Genomic DNA, 22,114 nt, shown 5'->3' with positions numbered 1-22,114 from the left:
ACCACTGAATTGTGAGACCCCTATTGTGAATCAAATTCAATTGTGGGCTGAGAACATCATTACCCCAATAATTGCAATTACGATATGCTTTGTAGTTCATTAGTAATGCACTGATGAATAAATATGTGATGTGGTACAGAATAGTGCATATTCTGACCGAATTAATTTACTTTTGTTGGATTACATGAATACTTTAATTCATCAACATATCCACTGAAACCTTCATCTGGAACTGTGATTGGTCAAAATGCTCACAGCACACAGTAAAATCTCTGCAACTGGTAAGAGGTCACATTTGTATATTGTCCTCTACAATAGTGGTACACACAATACATCATGCAGTCCTATATAGTGCACATTCTATAGTATTCTTTAAAGATATCCTGTTCTGTGACACCCAAGTAGACTACAGTAAAGTAAGACTAAAAAAACCTAAGGTGACCATTTCTCACCATGCAATACTGCAGGAGAGCAATACTTTTTTACTAATGTTAATTTTTACTGATTACTGAAAGGTCTAATCCAATTTCATGTCCTCATTTAGAGGAAATTCCAAGATTCAATCATGTGAGGGATGGTCACATGTGAAGTGAGTGGTAAAAGGTGATCCACTGCAGTGAAATAACACCTGCAAACACACATTTTGACACCTAATACAAACATGTCGTCTATGCTTGTTTCCTGACACCTAAGGTGCACCATCTGTGCAGGATATTTAGTATGCCCCAGAGACAGAGAGTGGAACGAGAGAGAGAGCGAGAGAGAGAGAGAGAGAGAGAGAGAGAGAGAGACAGACAGAGAGAAGTAGACAAGGTGATGGGTACATAGAGAGAGAGAGAGAGAGAGAGAGAGAGAGAGAGAAATAGACAAGGTGATGGGTACAGAGAGAGAGAGAGACAGAGAGAGAAATAAGACAAGGGAGAAAGAGAGAAAGAGAAATAGACAAGGTGATGGGTACAGAGAAAGAGAGAGAGAGGGGGGGGGTAAGACAAGGTGATGGGTACACAGAGAGAGAGAGAGAGAGAGAGAGAGAGAAATAGACAAGGTGATGGGTACAGAGAGAGAGAGAGAGAGAAATAGACAAGGTGATGGGTACAGAGAGAGAGAGAGAGAGAGAGAAATAAGACAAGTGATGGGTACAGAGAGAGAGAGAGAGAGAGAAATAAACAAGGTGATGGGTACAGAGAGAGAGAGAGAGAGAGAGAAGTGGAACAAAAGAGATAGAGCAAAGAGAGTAGAACAAGTGAGGAAGGACAAAGAGGAATGAGAGAAACAGAGTAGGAGAAGCAAAAGAAAGAGAGAGAGAAGTAGACAATGTGATGGGTACACAGAGAGAAAGTGAAAGAAAGCAAGAGAGGAAAGAAAGTGAATGGAGTAAGAGCAAAAGAAAGAGGAGAGAAAGAGAAAGAAAGAGAGTGAGGAGTGAAAGACAAAGAGGAGTGAGAGAGATAGCGGAGCATGAGAGGCACAGAGAAAGATCTTAGTTAAAGACAGTGAGACAGACTAATTGTTGGAGTAGAGGGAGAAACAGAGAGGAGGAGACATATTGGCACTGTTGAAGGAGAGAGAGAGAGAGAGAGAGAGCGAGCAGGGAGGAAGAGAGGGTGACGTGACGAAGGGGAGACAAGAGTGAGAGAATTTTGCCTGAGGCATATTCATGTTACCAACCCTGTGAAGAAAATACTTGTGTCTCAACTTTGCTTGGAGACAAGCTGTGATTCACTCCACAAACGCAGAAAGTAATGACTTTGGGATGCCTTTTCAAACTCCTCACAAATCCCCCCAGACCCCACGCTCTACTTTCCAACCCCACACTCCATCTGACATGGAAAGGCCATTGCTGCACTTAAGCTCCAGTGCTGATCTCAGTTGTGGGCTCAGAAAGGTTCTGCTACAGCCGTGTCCTGTAATGCATCCACTGGCTCCAGGCCTAGACAAACAGGCCCGTTTATTACAACTTCATTTAATCTTTTACACCCACAGGCTACTCACTCAGCAACATAAATCTGCTCTAATGCCTCTCAGCTGGCACAAACAGACACAGTGGGCGAACTCTCCTCCGATGGCCATTTTCCACAGTTTGGGTCACTATCTGAGCATCATAGGGAAGCAAACATACGCTGATGCTGCAAGAGACGGGCCTCCTGCTAAGCCTCTGATGGCAGAACCCGTGTGTTTAGACAGTGACTCAAGGGGGTCTAAAAATAAATGCAGTAAAACAAAGCACAGCCCTGACCCAAATCACAGCAGTAGCTCTAAAGAGCAGTTGGATGTTTTGGATGGTACAACAATTCAGCCTTCTGACCTACTTTGTTTTTCAGTGAGTAATTACTTACTTTCAGTGAGTGAAACAACTGTCAAACCCAATACAGACCAGCCAGAAGCAAAAGGGCAAGACCAGAGCAAAAGTGGTCATCTGAAAATGTGCTTCAAAGAGACAAAAACCTGATCAGAGTGAATGTGAAATGTATTTAGGAATAATATTATGAGGCCTATCATTGCACAGGCAATATTATAAAGCTTTATGTCCCATCTGTTGTGATAAGCATAGTTTTTTTTTTTACTTTGCTACTCTTCTCTGTATTTATTTTACTGTAATTAAATTTAAATAAATAAATAAATAAATATATTTTTTACATTTGAGACAGAAAAGTCGGCTTGCACACTGATCATCATCATAATCATTATATTGGATAATACTGTTTAAAATAATGTTGTCCTTTTGGATAACCCTTTACATGCAGTTTGCATGTATGTTTTAATGCTGGGCTAAACTCTGATTTCATGTGGTCTTGCTCTTCCTGTGATAGAAGCATCACAAATATAGAGTCACCATAGCAACAGCTGCTTTTGAGGTGGCAGGGTTTCTGACTGGCTCACCGTGATGGAGCTGAATGAGTGTGGAGTGGATGGAGGAGTGAACAAGGCCTTCAGGCAGCTCCCTCAGGTACTGTTTCAGCAGGCTGGCCACACTGCAGACCTCAGCCTCCTGCTGAAGGTCCAAATCCTCACCACTGTCCAGCTTCTGCTTCAGACTGTCCACGGCACGAACACTGCCACTCACACGGAACAGGCCTTCCTGCTCCATCCCTAAGAGACACAAACATAGAGAACATAGTATGACTCTGCGTCATCCTCACAAGCGTTTGCATGGTGTCCAGAGTTAAACGTGATACGTGATGACCTAAGTGTACTGAACTTCTTGTGCGTCATTAATGTCTCTGTTCGCAACATTCAATGACATTAAAAGACACAGAACACACGTCTGTTCCTAACAAGTTTGGTACGCTTGTATTTGGCCTCTTCTCAATGTCATTCTATGTACCTAGTGGTGCTCACAACCTATCACAGTGTAAGAGTTACCAAATTTTTTATGCGGTTCTATTTCAAGTAGAATGTGGTTTTTTCATTGTCATCTTGTATACCCATAGCAATGCTGTCTGCAAATTTTCTCAGCAATAGGATAGATATTTCTCGATATTCACCCTGAAAAGTGGTTTCGTATTATTAATGTATTTTTTTTTACTGGTAAGTATGACAGAATTCACATGCAGTTGTATGCAAAAGTTTGAAGTTTTGTTGATTTTCTAAATGAAAATTAGTTAACATCTATAGCAAACAAACCATCCATTTTCTAAGCCGCTTCTCCACCAGGGTCGCGGGGGGGTGCTGGAGCCTATCCCAGCAGTCTTCGGGCGGAAGGCAGGATACACCCTGGATGGGCCGCCAGTCCATCGCAGGGCAAACAGACAAACACAGACAGTCACTCACACACTCACACCTAGGGGCAATTTAGCATGTCCAATTGGCCTGACTGCATGTCTTTGGACTGTGGGAGGAAACCGGAGAACCCGGAGGAAACCCACACAGACACGGGGAGAACATGCAAACTCCACACAGAGAGGACCCCGGTAGCCCGGCCGGGGAATCAAACCCAGGCCCTCCTTGCTGTGAGGCGACAGCGCTACCCACCACGCCACCGTGCCGTGCAAACAAACCAAATTTTGTTTTTTTAATGGGTAAATTTAACATGCTGGAAAAAATATTAAAATATGCTATAACCTCTGTGCATGCTGCAGTTTTTCTCCAATGTATTAAATTCAGTAAATAAACTGCAAATGTGCATTAAGTTGTGCAGATGCATGCTTTTTGTTGGGGATGCATAACTTATTTTCACTTAGAAAATCAACAAAACATGTCATTTGACCATGCCTGCCCAAACGTTTGCATATGACTGTATACAGCATAATTTTGAAGCTCATAATCAGCTCACAGTGAGAGCCAGCCAGGTTAAAGCACAGCCTACATGTACAACAGCCTACATGACAGCGCTTTGTTTTGACCTCCCAGTGGATGCAATAAGTAAAGATTTAAAAGAAAACTTTTTATTCACAGATGCATCAGAACCATGCTATATATCGCTGTTGTCGGAAGAAAACCGTCTCCAAAATGGTAAGTTTAAAGGAGAAGGAAAAAATATATTTTACCGTTTCTGTCAGACCATTCTTAATGAAATTCACACATAATGAAAAGGGCAACAGGCCTTTTCAAATTATGTCAAAAACTGAAAAAGAAAAAAAAATGGAAATACAAGGTTTTCTTCTGACTGCAGCAATGTTACGTGTACATTATATGTAAGTTTTCCACTTTTACTTCAAGGAAATTGGTTAAGACTGCTTACATAAAATTGACATTATCAATCTTGCTCAAATATTTTTACAAATTTTTAGCCAAAAAAGTTTTAGGGTGTACCTTGTTTTTCCTGAAATCACTTCAGACATGTTCCATTGTAAATATCTACACACAGCCTGTCCTATGCTGTAATGTTCCAGAAGCTGTTGGGTACCACTGGTGGAGTTTTTCAGACATAACATTGTACTGCCATCCAGTGGAGAACACTGGGAACTGCTGCCTATGATAAAACACTAGTAATCTTTAGTATCAAAAGATTTTGAAATCTGATTTAAACCATTGCAGAATTGCTAACCTGAAAAAAAATAACTCAATGACATATATAAACCAAACCTTTGTACATTTATTTTGACTATTAATGGATTCTTTCTTTCGAGTAGGTTTTACTGAAAAGGTGAGCAAGACGAACACTGCATCCCATTCAAGTCAAGAGTTAACTGTAGGCTACATTTAGATTAGCAAAGGAGAGTGACTACAGCATCTCTTCAACAACAATCTTAGCTTCGTCAGAACAATTTTTGAGTTTTTAATTTCTTATTGTTTGACCTGTTTCCATGTGTATCCCCTCACTCAGAACTAATAGCATACTGTACCGCCAGACATGTTCATTTGCACTTGGTCTTTATGGTATTTGTTTGAGTTCGCTCTCAGCATTTTAAGCATGACATTATTTGCCTTCAGACATAACTGGTTGGTAGGCAACAACAGCACAACTCGACCTATCTGCCACTTCGTATATTGACACAGACCATTTTGGTCAAAGTGCAATTTGTGAAAACTGTATTGTTCTACGCTTAAAAAGGCTTTGAATTTACTTGATTCAATTCTATACGCTGGTTCTACGTGAATTAAATATATCAACACAATTATGGTCATTCATTCTTACTTTTGAGCAGAACTGTGTTGATTTAATGTATTTTATTCATGTAGAACAGATGTGCAGATGTGAAGCTAGTAAATTCACTTTTTTTAGTGTGGGAAACAAAAAAAAAGGTTTGTATTAGGTACTAAATGAAGAAGACTGTAAAATCTTGGTAAAGTGGCAACTCTCCTACCAACTTACGTTGAACTCATGTTCACAACCCAAAAATAGGGTCGGCAAGTTTGGACAGTGAACCACACTGACAAACATTTGGTGTGTTCGAGTTGGCCAGGTTTGGCATTTACTCTGTGGTCAGAGCACCAAATAAGCCATAAGTCATTAAATACACACACTGTTCTGCTGAAATTGTATAAATCTCTCACCAAGTCTGACTGGCCAGGACAATTTAGAAACAACAACTAGAGCCCCAGTGATACAAAATACATGACAGTTAGTAAATTGACTTATGAGGATTATTTCACAAAACATGATGATGACACACATGTGAAAAATCTCCCAGATGGCACATTTACGCTGCTGGTACCCTGTTAACACTTTATACCCTCAAAGTTTGTACGTGAGCCCACAATTCAGTTCTCTTACGTAGTTTCACTGCACTTATTGAACAATAAACCTAAAATTAATAAGTTAATAAAGGTTCCTCACATAAAGACACAATAGAATAGAATATGGACACATGAGATATAAATTATATATTAAAAAACAATGGGATGTTGGCTCACCTTAGGAACAGCACACACCACCTGCTAGACATGACAAATAATCTGCAATGCACACAGTGACCAACCATGCTGGCTGTGATAAGAGTATCAGATGACTGGGTCTGTCAATAATGCACCACTGAAAAAACGACTCAGAGAAGTTACTGTCAAGTCTTCTTCATTGACCTTAGGTCAAGTTTCCTGCTCTTTGTTTTTACTCTACACTGGCCACTTTATTAGAAACCGTCATAGGTCCGCAGTTAGCGACTGTACTGCACTGCTGTTATATCAAGAATGGGCCTGTGGTCAGACACTGATGAAGGGAATAGAGGATAGCTAATATAAATGACAACAGATGAGCTTTAATCTGTCCCTTTACTCACCGTGCCGTCTCAAGTACTGCACCATGCTCCTGACCACCAAGGGCACTCCATCTTTCAACAGGCCCAGTTCTCTAATCTCCAGCAAGGAGATACCGAACACTTTCTGGCCTCCTGTGACTGTGGCAGCAGCGGAGGGTGGCCAGGGTTTCAGCATGGGCAGCTGGACCATCTTCTTCATATCCTCCCGGATCTGCACAGCCGCCTTGTTGTGCTTTGAGAAACATAAGAGAGGAGAGCAGTCAACCACAGGCACGGCTCTCCTGGACCTCATTGCTGCTACTCCTTCTGCCCCAGATCTCTCGTGAGACTCCTTAGGGACTTTAGAATGTTCCTAATATGAGACAACAGAATGCTGAGGCATGGATACAAGAGGGACCTAACCTGTCCCAGCTGCTACGTCAGGGCACCGGTTGCTGTGCACCTGTATCTAGGGGAGTAGGCTAAAGCAAGCAGAGGCAATTAGACTACAATGCCCAGAGAAAAGATAGATTAGCTGACACAGCTTTTATAGGCAGAGTAGGAAGGGCTTTAGGTGGAGAAGCAAGGAGGAAACCATGGGGAATATGAAAAAAATGCCTAAGATAAAAACAGTTGAGACAGACTGAAATATGAATAATAATAATAAAAAAAAGATTAACGTTACAATCCCAAGTATAACTTACATTGCATCCTAGTAATACAGTCCGCATCCATAGTCCTTACACACTAACTACAGTGGTGTAGGCACTGCCTTTGAGCATTCTGTCTTTCAAACTTCATTTTTAAACAGTTAAATCTATAAAGTATAATATAATCGTGTGGTTTAGCTATTCTAGCTAGCTACTTCCTACAGTTTCAGACAAATTGGGAGCGTAGCAGATATGAGTTTAGCCACAGATATAAGTTCAGCGTGAGCAACCTGCGATTAGCCCTGTTAACGTTAACTAGCTGTATGGTCACCACTCAACAACTAACCTAGTTACAAAAAAAGGTAACAGCGCTAGACATTTTTGGACAAGTTTGGAAAAGACTTAACCTTTTCGTTTCATTTATTTCAGTCTTGGTTTAAGTCGTTGTAAATTTATTTAATCCAGTCTCCAACAAAAAACTAAACAGGCTGGCTAGCAACCGTTAGCCAGCTAGAAGCTAGTCTTTTTCTTTTCTCCCTGTTCTGCGGTCTCCACGGCAACTTCTAGACTTGGGTTTGGTGTCACTGAAGAATTACCTACAAATAATTAAACAAACAAATATACAGACATTACCTTGTCTGTAAACGTGGTAATATAGTAGTAATACGATGTAGCACCATCCTCAAGTAAAAGTATTGTTTTTTCATTCAAATAATGGCTCAAAAATAGAAAAACAGCCTACAAAAAACTACAGGCCACTGTAGTCGTGCGTCATTCTTTAGTCCTCGTTATGCCCATATTTGGAAGTCCGGGTCTAAGCCCGATTTCTCTATGGCCAGAATGAACAGGGTTTTCGAAAAGTCGCCTCTATCGCACCCTGTATTAAATTAAAATGCTCACAACCCGATACGTTTTGTCCTGTGAACATTCTTCTCCTCAATCCCACTGGATTCTCCGAATTACATGATCGTAACGAGCTGTAATACTAATAGTGCTACAAGCGAGCTAAAGCTACTGCGCATCAGTGTGATGTCACAAAGCTACACGACGCTAATGCGGGCTGTGCCGCTGCTGTGATGCGCTGTGCTATATTATCTATTTTCGAAACGTTCTACCGGGGCGCATATTTACGGGTATACTCGTAAATAAAACCTCTAGGTAGGATATTTTGACAGGCTAAAACTCCTTATCCTACCCGTGTTAAAACTACGAGGCTGAATGAAGCTTCTTTTTTCGAAGCTTCTTGTTTGAATGCTCCCGTTCCACCTTAAATGGTGCAGCAGCTGTGACACTAATCGCAAACATTAACCTAGCAAATAAGACAAAATACTGGTAAATAAAAAAAAACTGGTAATAAGTTAGTCACTCAGCTGTTTAGAAATAGAGAAACATCCTCATATCATGCCCCCTCCACCAAAAAAAATAAATAAATAAATTCCCGTTCCATCTTAAATCGCTTAATGTTCACAGGGGCAAAACGTATCGGGTTCCGAACATTTGTATTTAACACAGGGGGCGATAGAGGCGATTTTTCGAAAACCCTATTCATTCAGCCCTTAGAGAAATTAAGCTTAGACCCGGAGTTCCTAATGTGGGCATAACAACATGTCGCTGACTACAAAATGACGACACGACTAGAGTGGTCTATAGGGCAGAAGTCTCAGGCTAAATCTCAGATGGCTCCTGCTCCCTATATAATGTACTACTGTGAGTTATTTGGCTTCCTCACTTAAATAAGGGCAATATATACCCAGTGGGGAATTTAAGGGAATTCCAAATGGCTCTTTGACATGTTATAGACAATATTCCTGAGTGTTTGAGGTCAGGAGCCTTTGTTTTAAGACCTACTTTGCGCACTACATATGGAGTTAGGTAGCCATTTGAGATTGAGCCATACATTTAGGGCCAGAATCTGTAGGTTTTACACATTTTTGGTCCCATTGAGGTCTATCCTTCAAAAGCAACTTCACTGCTGTACTACAACAACTACAACAACTGTACTATTAACAACAGTACATGCATATTAATAATGATTAATAAATCATTAGAAATGGGACTGATGGTTTAAGGCCAATAACTGATCAATCTTTAACATTTGTTAAAGTTTTGTTAACGTTGTTTAGGTTTTGTGTGTGAGAAATATAGCCTACAGTTTCTGTCCTGGTTCATTTTCCTGATAATAGGCTACCTTTAAGATGCTTGATTTATACGAGGTCTCTGAACTTTGCAACGTAAGCCTATTGTACAAACAGTAAAAAAAATAAGCAATTAGAGCTTAAACATCATTTTTACTGTATTTTGGTTAGCTTGGTTCATGTTTCTGAAAAGTTTATGTTGTCAATCAGTTCCTTCGGAGTCTGCTGCTGGATGCTGTCCCACATTATAGTTGTTTTTAAGCTTTTATCTGTGACTTTAAACCAGGGGGAAATGTACAGGACAGTGTCAAAAACCTAAAGGCGAATTCCAGGTCTGCAGGTTTCCCGTGACACTTAATACTCTCAGGTCTGATCAAAGGCTTCTTTGCTGCTCATGTCATTCCTGCAATATCAAAGTGTGCTCGTGACATTTAGACACGGCGGTTCTACAGAGAACAAGCACCCTTTCCTCACTGAAGGGCGCCTTCAGATAGGAGGCTATGCAGCATTAAAGGTGCAGTGTGTAAGATTTAAGGGGATCTATTAGCAGAAGTGGAGTATACAAAGCCATGTTTTCATTAGTGTTATAATCACCTGTACTACAAATCGTGTTTTTGTTAGTTTAGAATCAGCCCTTCATGTGTCCATAATGAGCAGGTTCTCTTCCAACAGAGGCTGCCACCTTGTGCGGCTATGTTTCTGCAGTAACCCAGAACAGACACACCAAACACCGGGTCTAGCGCTTCACTTATTTACGTTGAAGCGGCAGCTTGAATCCTTTTTTGAATCCTTGAAACTATTTTGTGCTGTGAGATGTTTAAAAATGTTTATTTGGTACAAGAAAAAGAAATGAGAGTGAATCCTCGCCATCAAAGAAGTGAAAACACAAACGACGATAAACAAAATCAGGACAGGGGGCAACACCTATTATTACACATTTGGGAAGGGAGTGATATTCAGTTGGTTGCAATCTGCATCCTCACCACTAGATGCCACTAAATCCTACACACCACACCTTTAAGGCCAGAACTACCAGGGTGAAGAGCAGATGCTTTAGGACTGACAAATGTCACTGAATACTGGTTGTTGTTATTACTGTTATTCCACATCAGGGAATCACTGTTACTTGAGTTTGATCAATTCTGCACTTTAAGATGAAAAATTCTGCAGTGCCTTCACTGGACACTTGCTGTCTTACTGAACGAGTTGCTGTTATTATTGCTATTGTTTTATATCAGGACTGCAGTTTTGGGCCCACTTCGCCACCTTATTTATCTTTTAGATTTTCATAGTTTTATTCCTATTCACACTTTGTACTCTTTACACTTGTATTTAAATATTTATTTACATATTTTATGTTGAATGGTGTTTACTGTGTGCTTTCTTTTTGATTTTATTATTGCTGCCACCCAAACTGAGCCCTGAGAACCTCATTTCCTTACCTTTCATGTACAGCATGTTCTGAAATGACAATAAATAAAATTTGCAGAAAATCTGTGAGCCAGTTTCCAGTACAGTGCTAGTGTGGCGTAAGTGGTGTTAAAGCAACGTAAGCCTGTGTAGAAGAATGTCTTTAACTGCATTTGACAGTCTGTGTTCCTCCCTGGATGGAGTGTGGTGGAAGCTTCACAGATGGTGCTGTGATGAATAAAGAGGGGATCTGCATAGAGACAGATGCTTTAACAGGAGGCCTGTGTGTCTTCCTCTATAAACACCCACCCTTACTTCATATGCATACTATTACTACATATGCATTACAATGGAGCCAACTAAAGGAAATGACCTCATCTGTTTTAAGGGAAAGCACACAGAAATTGTTGCATTGCAGGATGAAGTTGTTGTTTAGTTTTTCTATATGGGGGAAAAACAGTGGGTTGATGAAAAATACAGATGATGTACTGATTTAAAAGTGGTGTTTCAACTGCAGTGATTTAAGAATGATTCTGATTGCTTATAATAAAGTTCAGGAAAGGATGCAGCCAATTTTAGGGCTGTTTTTAAACGTAAAAGTCGAAAAAGTCAATTTTCCATGTTCTACTAAGCATAAAAAATAACTGCTTAAAGGTAAAATTCAAGTGATTTTAATGTGTAGATTGGCTCAACATGAATGACATGTTTAACATCAATATAATTATTGTATAAGTCCTCAATTGACTTCATTCAAGTTGTTGTAACATAAAATTTTATGTGGAACCAATGTACACATTTGAATCATAAGAATGCAAGAACTTTTTTCAGTGTACTAGACAGAGACTAGATAGATAGATAGATAGATAGATAGATAGATAGATAGATAGATAGATAGATAGATAGATAGATAGATAAATGGGTTCAAGTAATTCATTATAGTCACATACAACCACTTAATGCTGTTTAATCATGTTATTCCAAAGCATCACTTATACTGCAGCGTTACAGCAGTAGAGGCATAAAACTAAACATCAGCTCATATACTAATTATCTAAAGGAAAAAGTTAAATGGACAGCTGGCAGTATCGCAGAAATCTGTTAATAGCTTGCAGTAGTTTTCTGTGTAGAGAAGCAGTTTTTAGCACACGATAAACCTGGCAGCATGATTTATATTTGTGTAGTTAATGTACTTTTTAAAAATAATCCTAATCATAATATTTTCTTTATACTGATATTGAAACTGAGTATTGGCCAGTAATGATACCAATCCAATATTACTTCTTTAAAATCTATTAACAAGATAAGCACCTAAAAGTAGACTCAATCACTGCACTGCCCCCCTGGGAGAAATTCACAGCTAACATCATCACATCACACAGCGTGAACATGTGCTTTTAAGGCTATATTTGTTACAGGATCAGGTCATATAGTCAATTAATAAGACATGACAGAATCAGAATGTGTGTATGTATATGATGTAGCATCATGAACCTCTTAACTGTGTTTACTGGAGCTCTGAAGTGATTCACTGGTGCCCTGGGGACCGTTAATAACATAAGCCTGTCTAAGCTAGTATACTCATGCACAAGCAGATGTCTTCTACCATACACGAATACACACACAATCACACACAAAGGCAGAAAGAGGTACATACATTACATGCCCACTTGTGTCAGGACATAGGGTCAAATATATATATATATATATATATATATATATATATATATATATATATATATATATATATATCCCCATATATATTACAGGCGGCTGTGTACAGTACTGTATGAAAGTTTTAGCCACCTGAGAAAGCTAGAATTAAGAAATTATTTAACTTTAAATCATTTCAACTTATTACAAACTAAGACTTATTATTCATAAGTAGCTGCGGGGACTTCAGTGTAAACTGGCTGAGCTATTCCTAGGTTATTGGTTATCCTAAGTAAGTAATAAAACTTTAGGCCCACCCATGTGCACCGGCCATTTAAGGGGTTAAGCATTTATTTGCTCAGAAAAACTATGACCACAATATGAACACAAAAAGTCTATTTTAAGCCTATTTTAAGTATCTAAAAAAACAGTTATTGTCCAGATAAAAAACAATTGGATTGGATAACTAATTTTGCACAGTACTGTATGTAAGTGCCTAATGCTAAACCAGGTCTAAACTCTGTTTCACTATCCAGAAAGAAATAGATTTGCCCATTTAGTTTTTAAACAATGAAACTGAGCACTTGACAAAGTCTGGGCCATTTTTCTGAAAAAGTCAGGGCATTATATACCTGAACATGTATGAAAACAAACACACACACACACACTCAGGGAAGGGATATTCCTCTTACTCATTGGATATAGTGACCTCATATGCCATGACTCACATGCCATTTACAACCGTTGGTCAGTCGTCCAGAGAGCTTGCTGTGTATTCATTGACTGTTAAAGACTTACAGCTCTCTACACCTTTCAGGCCTTCTCTTTGACAACTGCTCTTTAACTACCAATGCCACTTTTCTCCATTGTGTCCAGTGGAAGAATAGATTGCCCCCCAGCCCCTCCCCCACCTGGTGTGAAAGCTGCCTTTACCAACTGCTCCCTGCCATCCACAGTGTGTGTGCTGGGCCTTTTACTGTGAGCTGACACACACATGACTAATATCACTCATCTTAGGCTAAACCACACCGGCAGCAGGTATTTTGCACTGACAGCTCTTTTCAGATATGGACTGTAACTGTGATCTGGGCTTGACTATTACTTACATACTAGTTTTATAGTGGTTACAAAATAATTTACTAAATTTTGGTGGGTTTCTTTTGTTTATTTTTGTTTATTTCTAGGATACCCATGCTATTGTGATAGCTGCTACTCTTCCTGGGGTCCAGTACACGTATATCATACATTACAAAAATAGTGTGGTATCAATTAACAATACTAGTCATACAAACACAAATAAAAAATTAAGAAAAACAAAAACAGACTGAGAGAAGAGATAAAAAAAAATACAAAGTAGACAGTGTATCCACAACATAACAACTTTAGTGACTATATTTTGGTAAATATTTTGCCCAATATTTTTACCCCAAATCTTTTTTTTTGCCCAATCCACCATACTGTTGTTGCAGCTGCCAAGGACCTACCTACTTAACTGACCTCTTAAATTTGTTAAATAGAATTTTTTATATCAGTTTTTCAAACATTATTTTACCCTCAATTTTAAGCAGTGACACCGGTAGGGGATTCCACTCCTTTATGGCTCTATTACTCTATTACTGTTCGATACATGTAGTTAGTTTTTGATCTGGCTCATTTGAAAATATTTTTGTCGTATTGTTATATTAGTTTCTATACCTTTTACTTGCTCCAGTTGATTAAAGAGATCTGTTGGATATTTTTGTTCATAAGTGTTTTTAATAAGTCGAGTAAGACTCGTCTTCCACCTGTCTTCAACCTTTAGCCATTCAAGCTGAAGATGCATTTTATTAATGTTAGTTCTATATGGACATTGTGATGTCATTCTTGCTGCCTTATTTTGCATTATTTTCAGTTTTGTCAGATGTTTCTTTGCTGCATTTGACCATATTGCAGCACAATAATCTACATTACACAGTGCCCGTGATTCTAACACTAGTTTTAGTGACCTCGGGGTTTAAAAATGGTGTTTATATCCTTATTACTGATAAGACTTTTCCCATTTTTTAAAACTATGTTCTCAATATGTTTTGACCATGATAATCTGTTATCGATTGTAACACCAAAGGGTTGTACATCTTGAACTTGTGCTTTTAATAAGTTTTAATAATAAGTTTTAAAGGGCCAATATGTTACATTTTTCTTGAATTAAATCTTTTTTTTTGTAGAAAAAGATCTAATTATATATATATATATATATATATATATATATATATATATATATATATATACCTTGCATTGGGCATTAAAAAAGCCATTCAGGATAAAACACTCATAATTTCAGGGGCTAAACTACTATTGGCTGAACAGGCAGTTGATTTGTCTTCTTCTTAAAAACTAAAAACTAAATAGGGCTTATATATTATAGCTTATTTTTCTCATATGGACGGGGTTGGTGGTGGTGGGGGGGGGGTTGTGAATGTTTATATATTACATGAAACTCTTTTATATAAAGAAAGAAAGTGAGGTAAAATTGGTTTTCCATAATATGTGCTCTTTAAATTGAACAAATGAAGACGAAGCTTACAGTTTAAGGAGTTTAAGGAGCCAATTCAGTCAATAAATGCTATTGTTGCCAAGACTACATGAAAGCAGACAGATAAAGATTAGCATTATGCAAATGATATTTTGCAAATTGGTGGCCACTAGCTTCAAGTCACTGTTAGCCATTTGGTCAATCTATGATTTTTAAGGAAAGATTTAGGTTTCTTTTACACCTTTCCTGTTTGCTGTGACTATCTGAATGTAGGGCTTTGTTTTACCTGAGATAGTGTTCAGACAGAGTTCATTCTCACAGTGTTCCGCTCTACATGGTGAGCAGCAAGCCTCAGCATGTTCATTCATTCACCCTCCCTCCCTCCCTCTCTCTCTCTCCCCCTCTCGCTGGGTGGCCAAGGAGCAACTGCTGCAGCTCAAAAAGCCTTCAGCAACAGCTGCAGCACAGTGAACCTCGCCATGCTCCCACTATACTCTGTGTGTCTACTGCTTCTCTGTCCACAATGACTGTAACATTCATTCACAGTATGAAGGAGACAGCAGTTGGTGGCTTCAATATAAATTGTCCTACTTTTTCACTACTATAAATGTTCTCTAGTGGGTGGGCGATAAGCTGAAAATACAATGTAACTATAATATAATTTAAATACAATGTCAATCCTTTGAGAGAGTTTCTTCCCTAATGATATTCAGATTTTCTAAAGTTTGATAAGTTGGAGGAGAAAAGAAAAGCACTATTTAAAGACATTATCAAAAACTAGGAGTACTTTTCTTTCCTAAATCCAATCAAACAGGACTAATTATGCCTTCTTTATTAGGAAATGTGCAGTTTGGTGTTCTTCAACTCCTTACAATCTCAGGCTTATTACATGCTAAGGCTTATTATTCAGTAACTAGAAGGACTTTATTGCAAACTGGCTGAGCTATTCTTAGATCACGGAAATGTGTAGTAAAACCTCAGGCCCGCTGGTGGGCCCTGGCCTTTTATGTGGTTAAGGTTCAACAAAATGATCAGAAAAGCATAGTGAGACGTAATCTATCACAATAGCAATAAATACCGTAATATTGCCAGCCTCTAATGTTCCCTTAACAGTAAATAGAGCCAATTTAGTGAAACAAAATAGATATAATGGGTTCCTGTTTTGTTATGCCACATTTTTATATTTTATGTTTTTCATGTTAAACTCAAAATATAGAAACTGTGCGCTAAAATTAGCAGAAAAAATGGCACATTGAAGTTTACTGTTGAGGATTTTTCCACTTAATTTCACTTAGAAAAAAGCAAAACTTTTGTAAACAACTGCCTACAAAAATATTTATCTGTCAGCTAAAGAAACTGAGATTTTCAAAGCAAAGCGTGCTAGAAAAATGTAAAGTGATGTTATAAATAAAGTTCAGAGAGTTAATTGGTGTTGCTCCAGTGGACACAACAGCAGTGGCTTTGTAAGCAGAGGCACAGGGGGAAAAACTGACCATGCTGGGCAAGCCAGACTCAGGCCTAGGATGACAGCCAACAAACATGTGCACATACACACAGACACAGAGTCTCTCACACACACACACACACACACACACACACACGCACACACACATGCACTCACACACACACACACACACTGCATGACTGCCTCTTGAGCACATTACTTCGCCCTTTTGAACTTTTTCTGCTTAAGAAAGTCAGCACGTCTTAAAGGCCTTTCTCTTTCTCCCTCCTTCTTTCTTTCTCTAGTTCTCACTCCCCCCTTAGAAGGAGTCCCGGGCCGGCATTCTTCCGTACTTACACAGATGGTGAGTGCTCCTGCCCCCATTCTTCTTCTCCCAGGAAGAGTCTTTAAAGAAAGAGTGATGAGTTCCTCAAACTCACCCTCCTCTTCCTCCTCACACAGCTCCCACAAACATTCCACCAAAATAAAGGCCACAAAGCAAGAACACAAGGATTAATCCATCGCTCGTCCATTCCACATCCAGTGCGGATGTCTCAGTCAGTCTGGAGTTAGTCTGAGGGAAGTGGAATCCCTCCGGTCATACTCCTTCTCTCCAGACCTCTATAGGGATTAGAGCCTCCTATTGAAATCTGAGCCTTGCACTGTGATTGGCCAGCTGATCAGGTCATGTGACCAACAGGCTGAAACTTTCAAAGGGATGAGGTTGAAAGCCAAAGACTCATCACTGGTCTGTACTCACACTGAAACAGTGATTCATGAATTCTGTTTGAACAACACATATAACGTTAACGCAGTTTAGTAAATCAAAACACAAAATTGCGTTGATGTACCAAACTGTTGCATCTGCAAAGCTAAACTTTTCTATATGCAAATATAAATATATTTCATATATTTCTCAAAATGTGTATCAGTTTGTGATATGTTTACACATTTTTGACTACAGTCAGAGGCAAAATTTGAACACCCCTGATCAAATTGCATGTGTTGTTGATTTTATACGTGAAAATAAGTGAAAACATCCTCTACAGGAAGGAAGCTTAAATATGATGTTTTTCTACAAATTATAGTGCAAAATTTGTGTTTATTTGATGAGATACAAAATAAAATACAAAATTAGCCATAACCTTTGTTTAAAGGCCACATTTTATGCCTTACTTTACATTCCAGTACATTCATTTCAGCAAATAAACAATAAACAATAGTTGTGCATTAAACTGTGCAGAAGTGTGTTGACCATAAAGGACATGTTCACTTATTTTCACTTAGAAAATCAACAAAACAGGCTTGTGTATGGCTGTATATGTAAATATTAAAATTTGTCACTATTACATATTACATATATACACTATATTGCCAAAAGTATTCATTCATCCATCCAAATCATTGTATTCAGGTGTTCCAATCATTTCCATGGCCACAGGTATATAAAACAAAGCACTAGGCCTTCAGACTGCTTCTGCAAACATTAGTGAAAGAATGGGTCGCTCTCAGGAGCTCAGTGAATTCCAGCATGGTACCGTGATCAGACGCCACCTGTGTAACAAGTTCAGTAATGAAATTTCCTCACTACTAAATATTCCACAATCAACTGTCAGTGGTATTATAACAAAGCATATAATCACAGAGCAGCGTCAGCAGAAGCGCAGAAGTCACCAACTTTCAATCAATCACTACAGAGCTCCAAACTTCATGTGGCCCTCAGATTAGCTCAAGTGTAGAGAGATTCATGGAATGAGTTTCCATGGCCGATTAGCTGCATCCAAGCCTTACATTAGCAAGTGCAATGCAAAGCGCAGAATGCAGTGGTGTAAAGTGCTGCCACTGGACTGTAGAGCAGTGGAGACGTGTTCTCTGGAGTGATGAATCATGCTTCTACGTCTGGCAATCCAATGGATGAGTCTGGGTTTGGTGGTTGCCAGAAGAACGGTACTTGTCTGACTTTGTTGTTCCAAGTGTAAAGTTTGGTGGAGGGGGGATTATGGTGTGGGGTTGCTTTTTAGAAGTTGGGCTTGGCCTGTTAGTTCCAGTGTAAGGAACTCTTAATGCTTCAGCAAACCAAGAGATTTTGGACAGTTTCATGCTCCCAACTTTGTAGGAACAGTTTGGGGATGGCCCCTTCCTGTTCCAACATGACTGCATACCAGTGCACAAAGCAAGGTCCATAAAGACATGGATGAGCAAGGCCAATTATTTCAAAATATTATTTCTTTTTTCCCCAAAGCATTGCACATCATTTTCATGGAGTACTGTCAGTTTGAATAATCATTTACAGAAACATTACCTGCTAAAACAAAGCAATCTTTATTTCTTTAAGACAACATTGTAAGTGGATAATTTTTTATAACAAAACAATATTTAAAAGAACTTAATGTAACAAACTGTAACGTACAGCCTAAAACTTTGAATCATATAAATTATGAATACAGCAGCTGAAGAGACCGTGAAGAGATAATGTCTACTGATTTTTGTCTGACTGTATGGCTTTGAGAAATACAGCAGAAATGAAAACGAATGGAGTGGAGTGGTTGTTGTTAGTATTTTGATGAAGCAACATATTTTAACATTTTCCACTTTATGGAATACTGTCAGTTTAAATAATTCTCAACCGAAATCTTGCAAAATACAGCACAATTTTACATTTTTTCCCTTAAGAACTACTGTGCTTTACACTTTACAAAGTACAAACTGCACAGAATATTCTATTATTTAACAACTTTTTCACATTCCATCAAATTCTTTTGTCAATTTCATAAAAAATATATAAAATGAAGGAAAATGAGGGTTTGAGTGTGAGAGCAAGGGTCCAAGTAGTGAAATATTGACCAAAATAATGAGCTCCAGATGAAATAGAAGAGAACAGTACATTGACTTGTTACACATACAAATGCTTGCAGACACAGTACAGGAACATAATGCATTGTGAGTTGATCCAGGCAGCCCACAGAGATTAGCATTTTCCATCTAACACTCTGAATTCAACTCACAATAATTAGCTGCTGAGTTGAACCGGGTGTGTTTAATGTGATAGCATGTTAAACTCTGCAGTGCTGTATCTCCCCAGAACTGGACTGATGCACCTTAAACTGCAGGCTTATTATTCAGTCATTAATATTAAGACAACAGTAACTACATACATACATACATACTACATACAGTTAAAAACATTTCAGACTTGCACCTTAGACTAAAACTCTTAAAAGTCCTTATACCTTAATTATATATATTTTATAAAATAAAATTGAAGCTTTCATTTTGTTCCTACCAAAACAAGCACAGCGCTACTGAAATTTTAGGGTTTAACTTTTCGTTGGTGACAATTTTAGCTAATTTTGAGTGTAACTTGAAAACACTAGGCAGTACATGACTAGGAAACACTTTGAGCAGTTGCGTAATTTTTGATTATGACTTTCATGTGGCCATGAGGGACAGGGATGCAGTCTCACTTCCTGCTCTAAAATTCAGAGGCGTGGCTAAAATAAGGCTCGGCCTACAGACTAAAACTCTTTGTGTTTCAGTAGTGATATAAAAATGGACAGCATTTTCTGAATAAAGTTAAAAGACATTAAAACACTGAGAAAAGGTATAAAATGAAGAAACATTGAGAAAAACAATAGTATTTTTTTCACAAGTAAAAATTTTGGGGTTAGGGTTTGGACAGCCACCTCATAATAGAAAGAACCTAATACATGATGATTTTGGATATATATTTAGCTTATAACTAATAGCTTATCTCTTTTGCTTTGAGTTTAAATAGATCATGACATGATACTTGTAAATAAGGTCTGAAAACGTAATTGTTTTTAATTACAGGGCCGTGCAGTTGAAGATGGGAAATCATCTTCCATCGAGGAAAAAATGGCCTTGTCCAAAAGGCCACATAGTAGTCCTATAAACTGAGAGAATTTGCATGCACTGATTCTAAAGGAGCTGTGAGTCTGTCACATTCTGACAAAAGAGTCTTTTGGAGTCCCATCATTGAACAAAAGGCCCCAATTTGGACACAATGTTTTGGACAGGGGGCCGCAGTCATTCAGGGTCTGTGACTACAAACAAGTCTCATTCAGGACTTTATGTAACACAGCTCGATTATGAAGAACGGTGGCAGCTTATGCAACTGTGCAGAGCCCCATGAGACAGAGTAGGGCTGACACTCGTTTTCATCTGCAGTTATTCCTCAACGTCAAGCCTGATATCACTGCTGTCAGGATGAAGCCTTCTATCACCATTTCTGACAGTTTCAGTTTTTTTTGCATATATTGAAAGATGACTGAATTGGAACAGCTCTAAACAGTGTGCTGTGTTGTGCCGAAGCAGAGGACATTTTTCTCCTCAAATGTTTCTGGTATAGAAATAACAGTTTCTGATGCAAAAATAATCATATGCAAACAAATAAATGATGGCAATAATAATAACAGTTTATTCCAATGTTGCAATTATGAGTTGAAAAGCATATTAAATAGAGAAAATAATGTCACCAATTACACCATGCGGCAACATGCAACTGTTTTACTGCCCTACTCTACTGTTGTGGCTACACAGCAGAATTAGATTTTTAGGTAAAAATACAATAATCCAACCTTTGCAGTAAAATAAAACTCTGCTGACCATTCTAGCTCGCTGTTTTAACACAGTTGTAACAGTTAATGGTCTTAAATATAATGGTCTTAAGTAGAACTGCTTATTCACCCTTTAACCTGAAGGTTGGTGCTCCACTGCTGGTCACACAGCGACACAGACGCAAAAAGATGTCTGGTTCCATTGAGTCACATTAAAAGTAAGGTATGTTTTTTCCTTCTCCTGTAAAGTTACTATTTTGGAGATACGAGCTTTTGATCCGACAGCAGTGATATCAAATAATCAAAGTAAATTTAATAAATAAATAAACATTCAAATCAGATAATGATAAAAAAGTGAAACATTAATAATAAAAATACAATAAAAAATATAAAACAATAATTGTAACTATATAACTGCAGCAACTGTAGCTACAGTTTGCTAACCCACAACTTAGGTGACGTTAGTTATATTGCTTGTTGCATCATTGTTCACTGTAACGTTATAACCCCCCTTATAATGTAACGTTATAATTCCCCCCTTTTCACCCCTTGGTCCTACCACTTAGTCCTTAGCCCTCCGTTTTGCCTGTTCGTGTCTAGGGTTAGGGTGTCTCGTTTTTTGTTTAGATAGAGGGTTAGGATGAAGTGTAAGGACTACATGGCCCTTCAAACAGAGGCAGTACTGATGTGCCAGAATGTTACTGCTACTCCATTTAAGGTGGAACAGGAAACTTTGAATGAGAAGCTGGTGAAAAAAATGACTTCAGCTTTATATCATGGGTGGGTGATAATGAATCGTTTTCACATCTCCTTCTTTGAAAGCATATGATGCCTAAATTTACTTTAAGCCCAGCAGTGAGGTTTCTGACCTTACCCTCCTCTGCTATCACTGTCACCTGCAGGGTATCAATAGTAGCCTGTTAATGAAGTAATGCTCTTTTTATTTGAGGGTCCCATTTCAACCACTTCCCATTGTGACTCAGTTCCGAGGGGCAAGGTGACTTTCGAAAACACGGGGTAGGGGTAAAAATAAGATATGGGACTGAGTCTTGGTTTTCCAAACTTCCAAACAAGTTTGCTATCTCAGTGTTTAGAGCACCGAAAGGAGGGGTCTATTTG

General features: G+C 38.5%; 1 protein-coding gene across 4 annotated transcripts in view; it reads right to left on the bottom strand.

Annotated features, from left to right (window-relative positions):
- Positions 1–16,996, bottom strand: part of fam13a (family with sequence similarity 13 member A) — an 81,491-nt gene extending 64,495 nt beyond the window's left edge. For 3 of the 4 annotated variants that reach the window (XM_017720478.2, XM_017720479.2, XM_017720482.2), the window contains exons 1-2: positions 6,660–6,930; positions 2,881–3,090 (exon numbers count right to left, since the gene is read on the bottom strand). In XM_017720478.2, the coding sequence (XP_017575967.1) occupies positions 2,881–3,090; positions 6,660–6,930 (481 nt within the window). Of the gene's footprint in view, positions 1–2,880; positions 3,091–6,659; positions 6,931–16,775 lie in introns of those variants that run through there. The other variant, XM_037538348.1, reaches the window with a different exon arrangement.
- Positions 16,997–22,114: the final 5,118 nt, after the last annotated feature.

This window comes from Pygocentrus nattereri, chromosome 5 (genome assembly GCF_015220715.1).
Source record: "Pygocentrus nattereri isolate fPygNat1 chromosome 5, fPygNat1.pri, whole genome shotgun sequence".
In the NCBI taxonomy this organism is placed as follows: Eukaryota; Metazoa; Chordata; class Actinopteri; order Characiformes; family Serrasalmidae; genus Pygocentrus; species Pygocentrus nattereri.
This window is presented reverse-complemented; position numbering and strand designations above follow the sequence as displayed.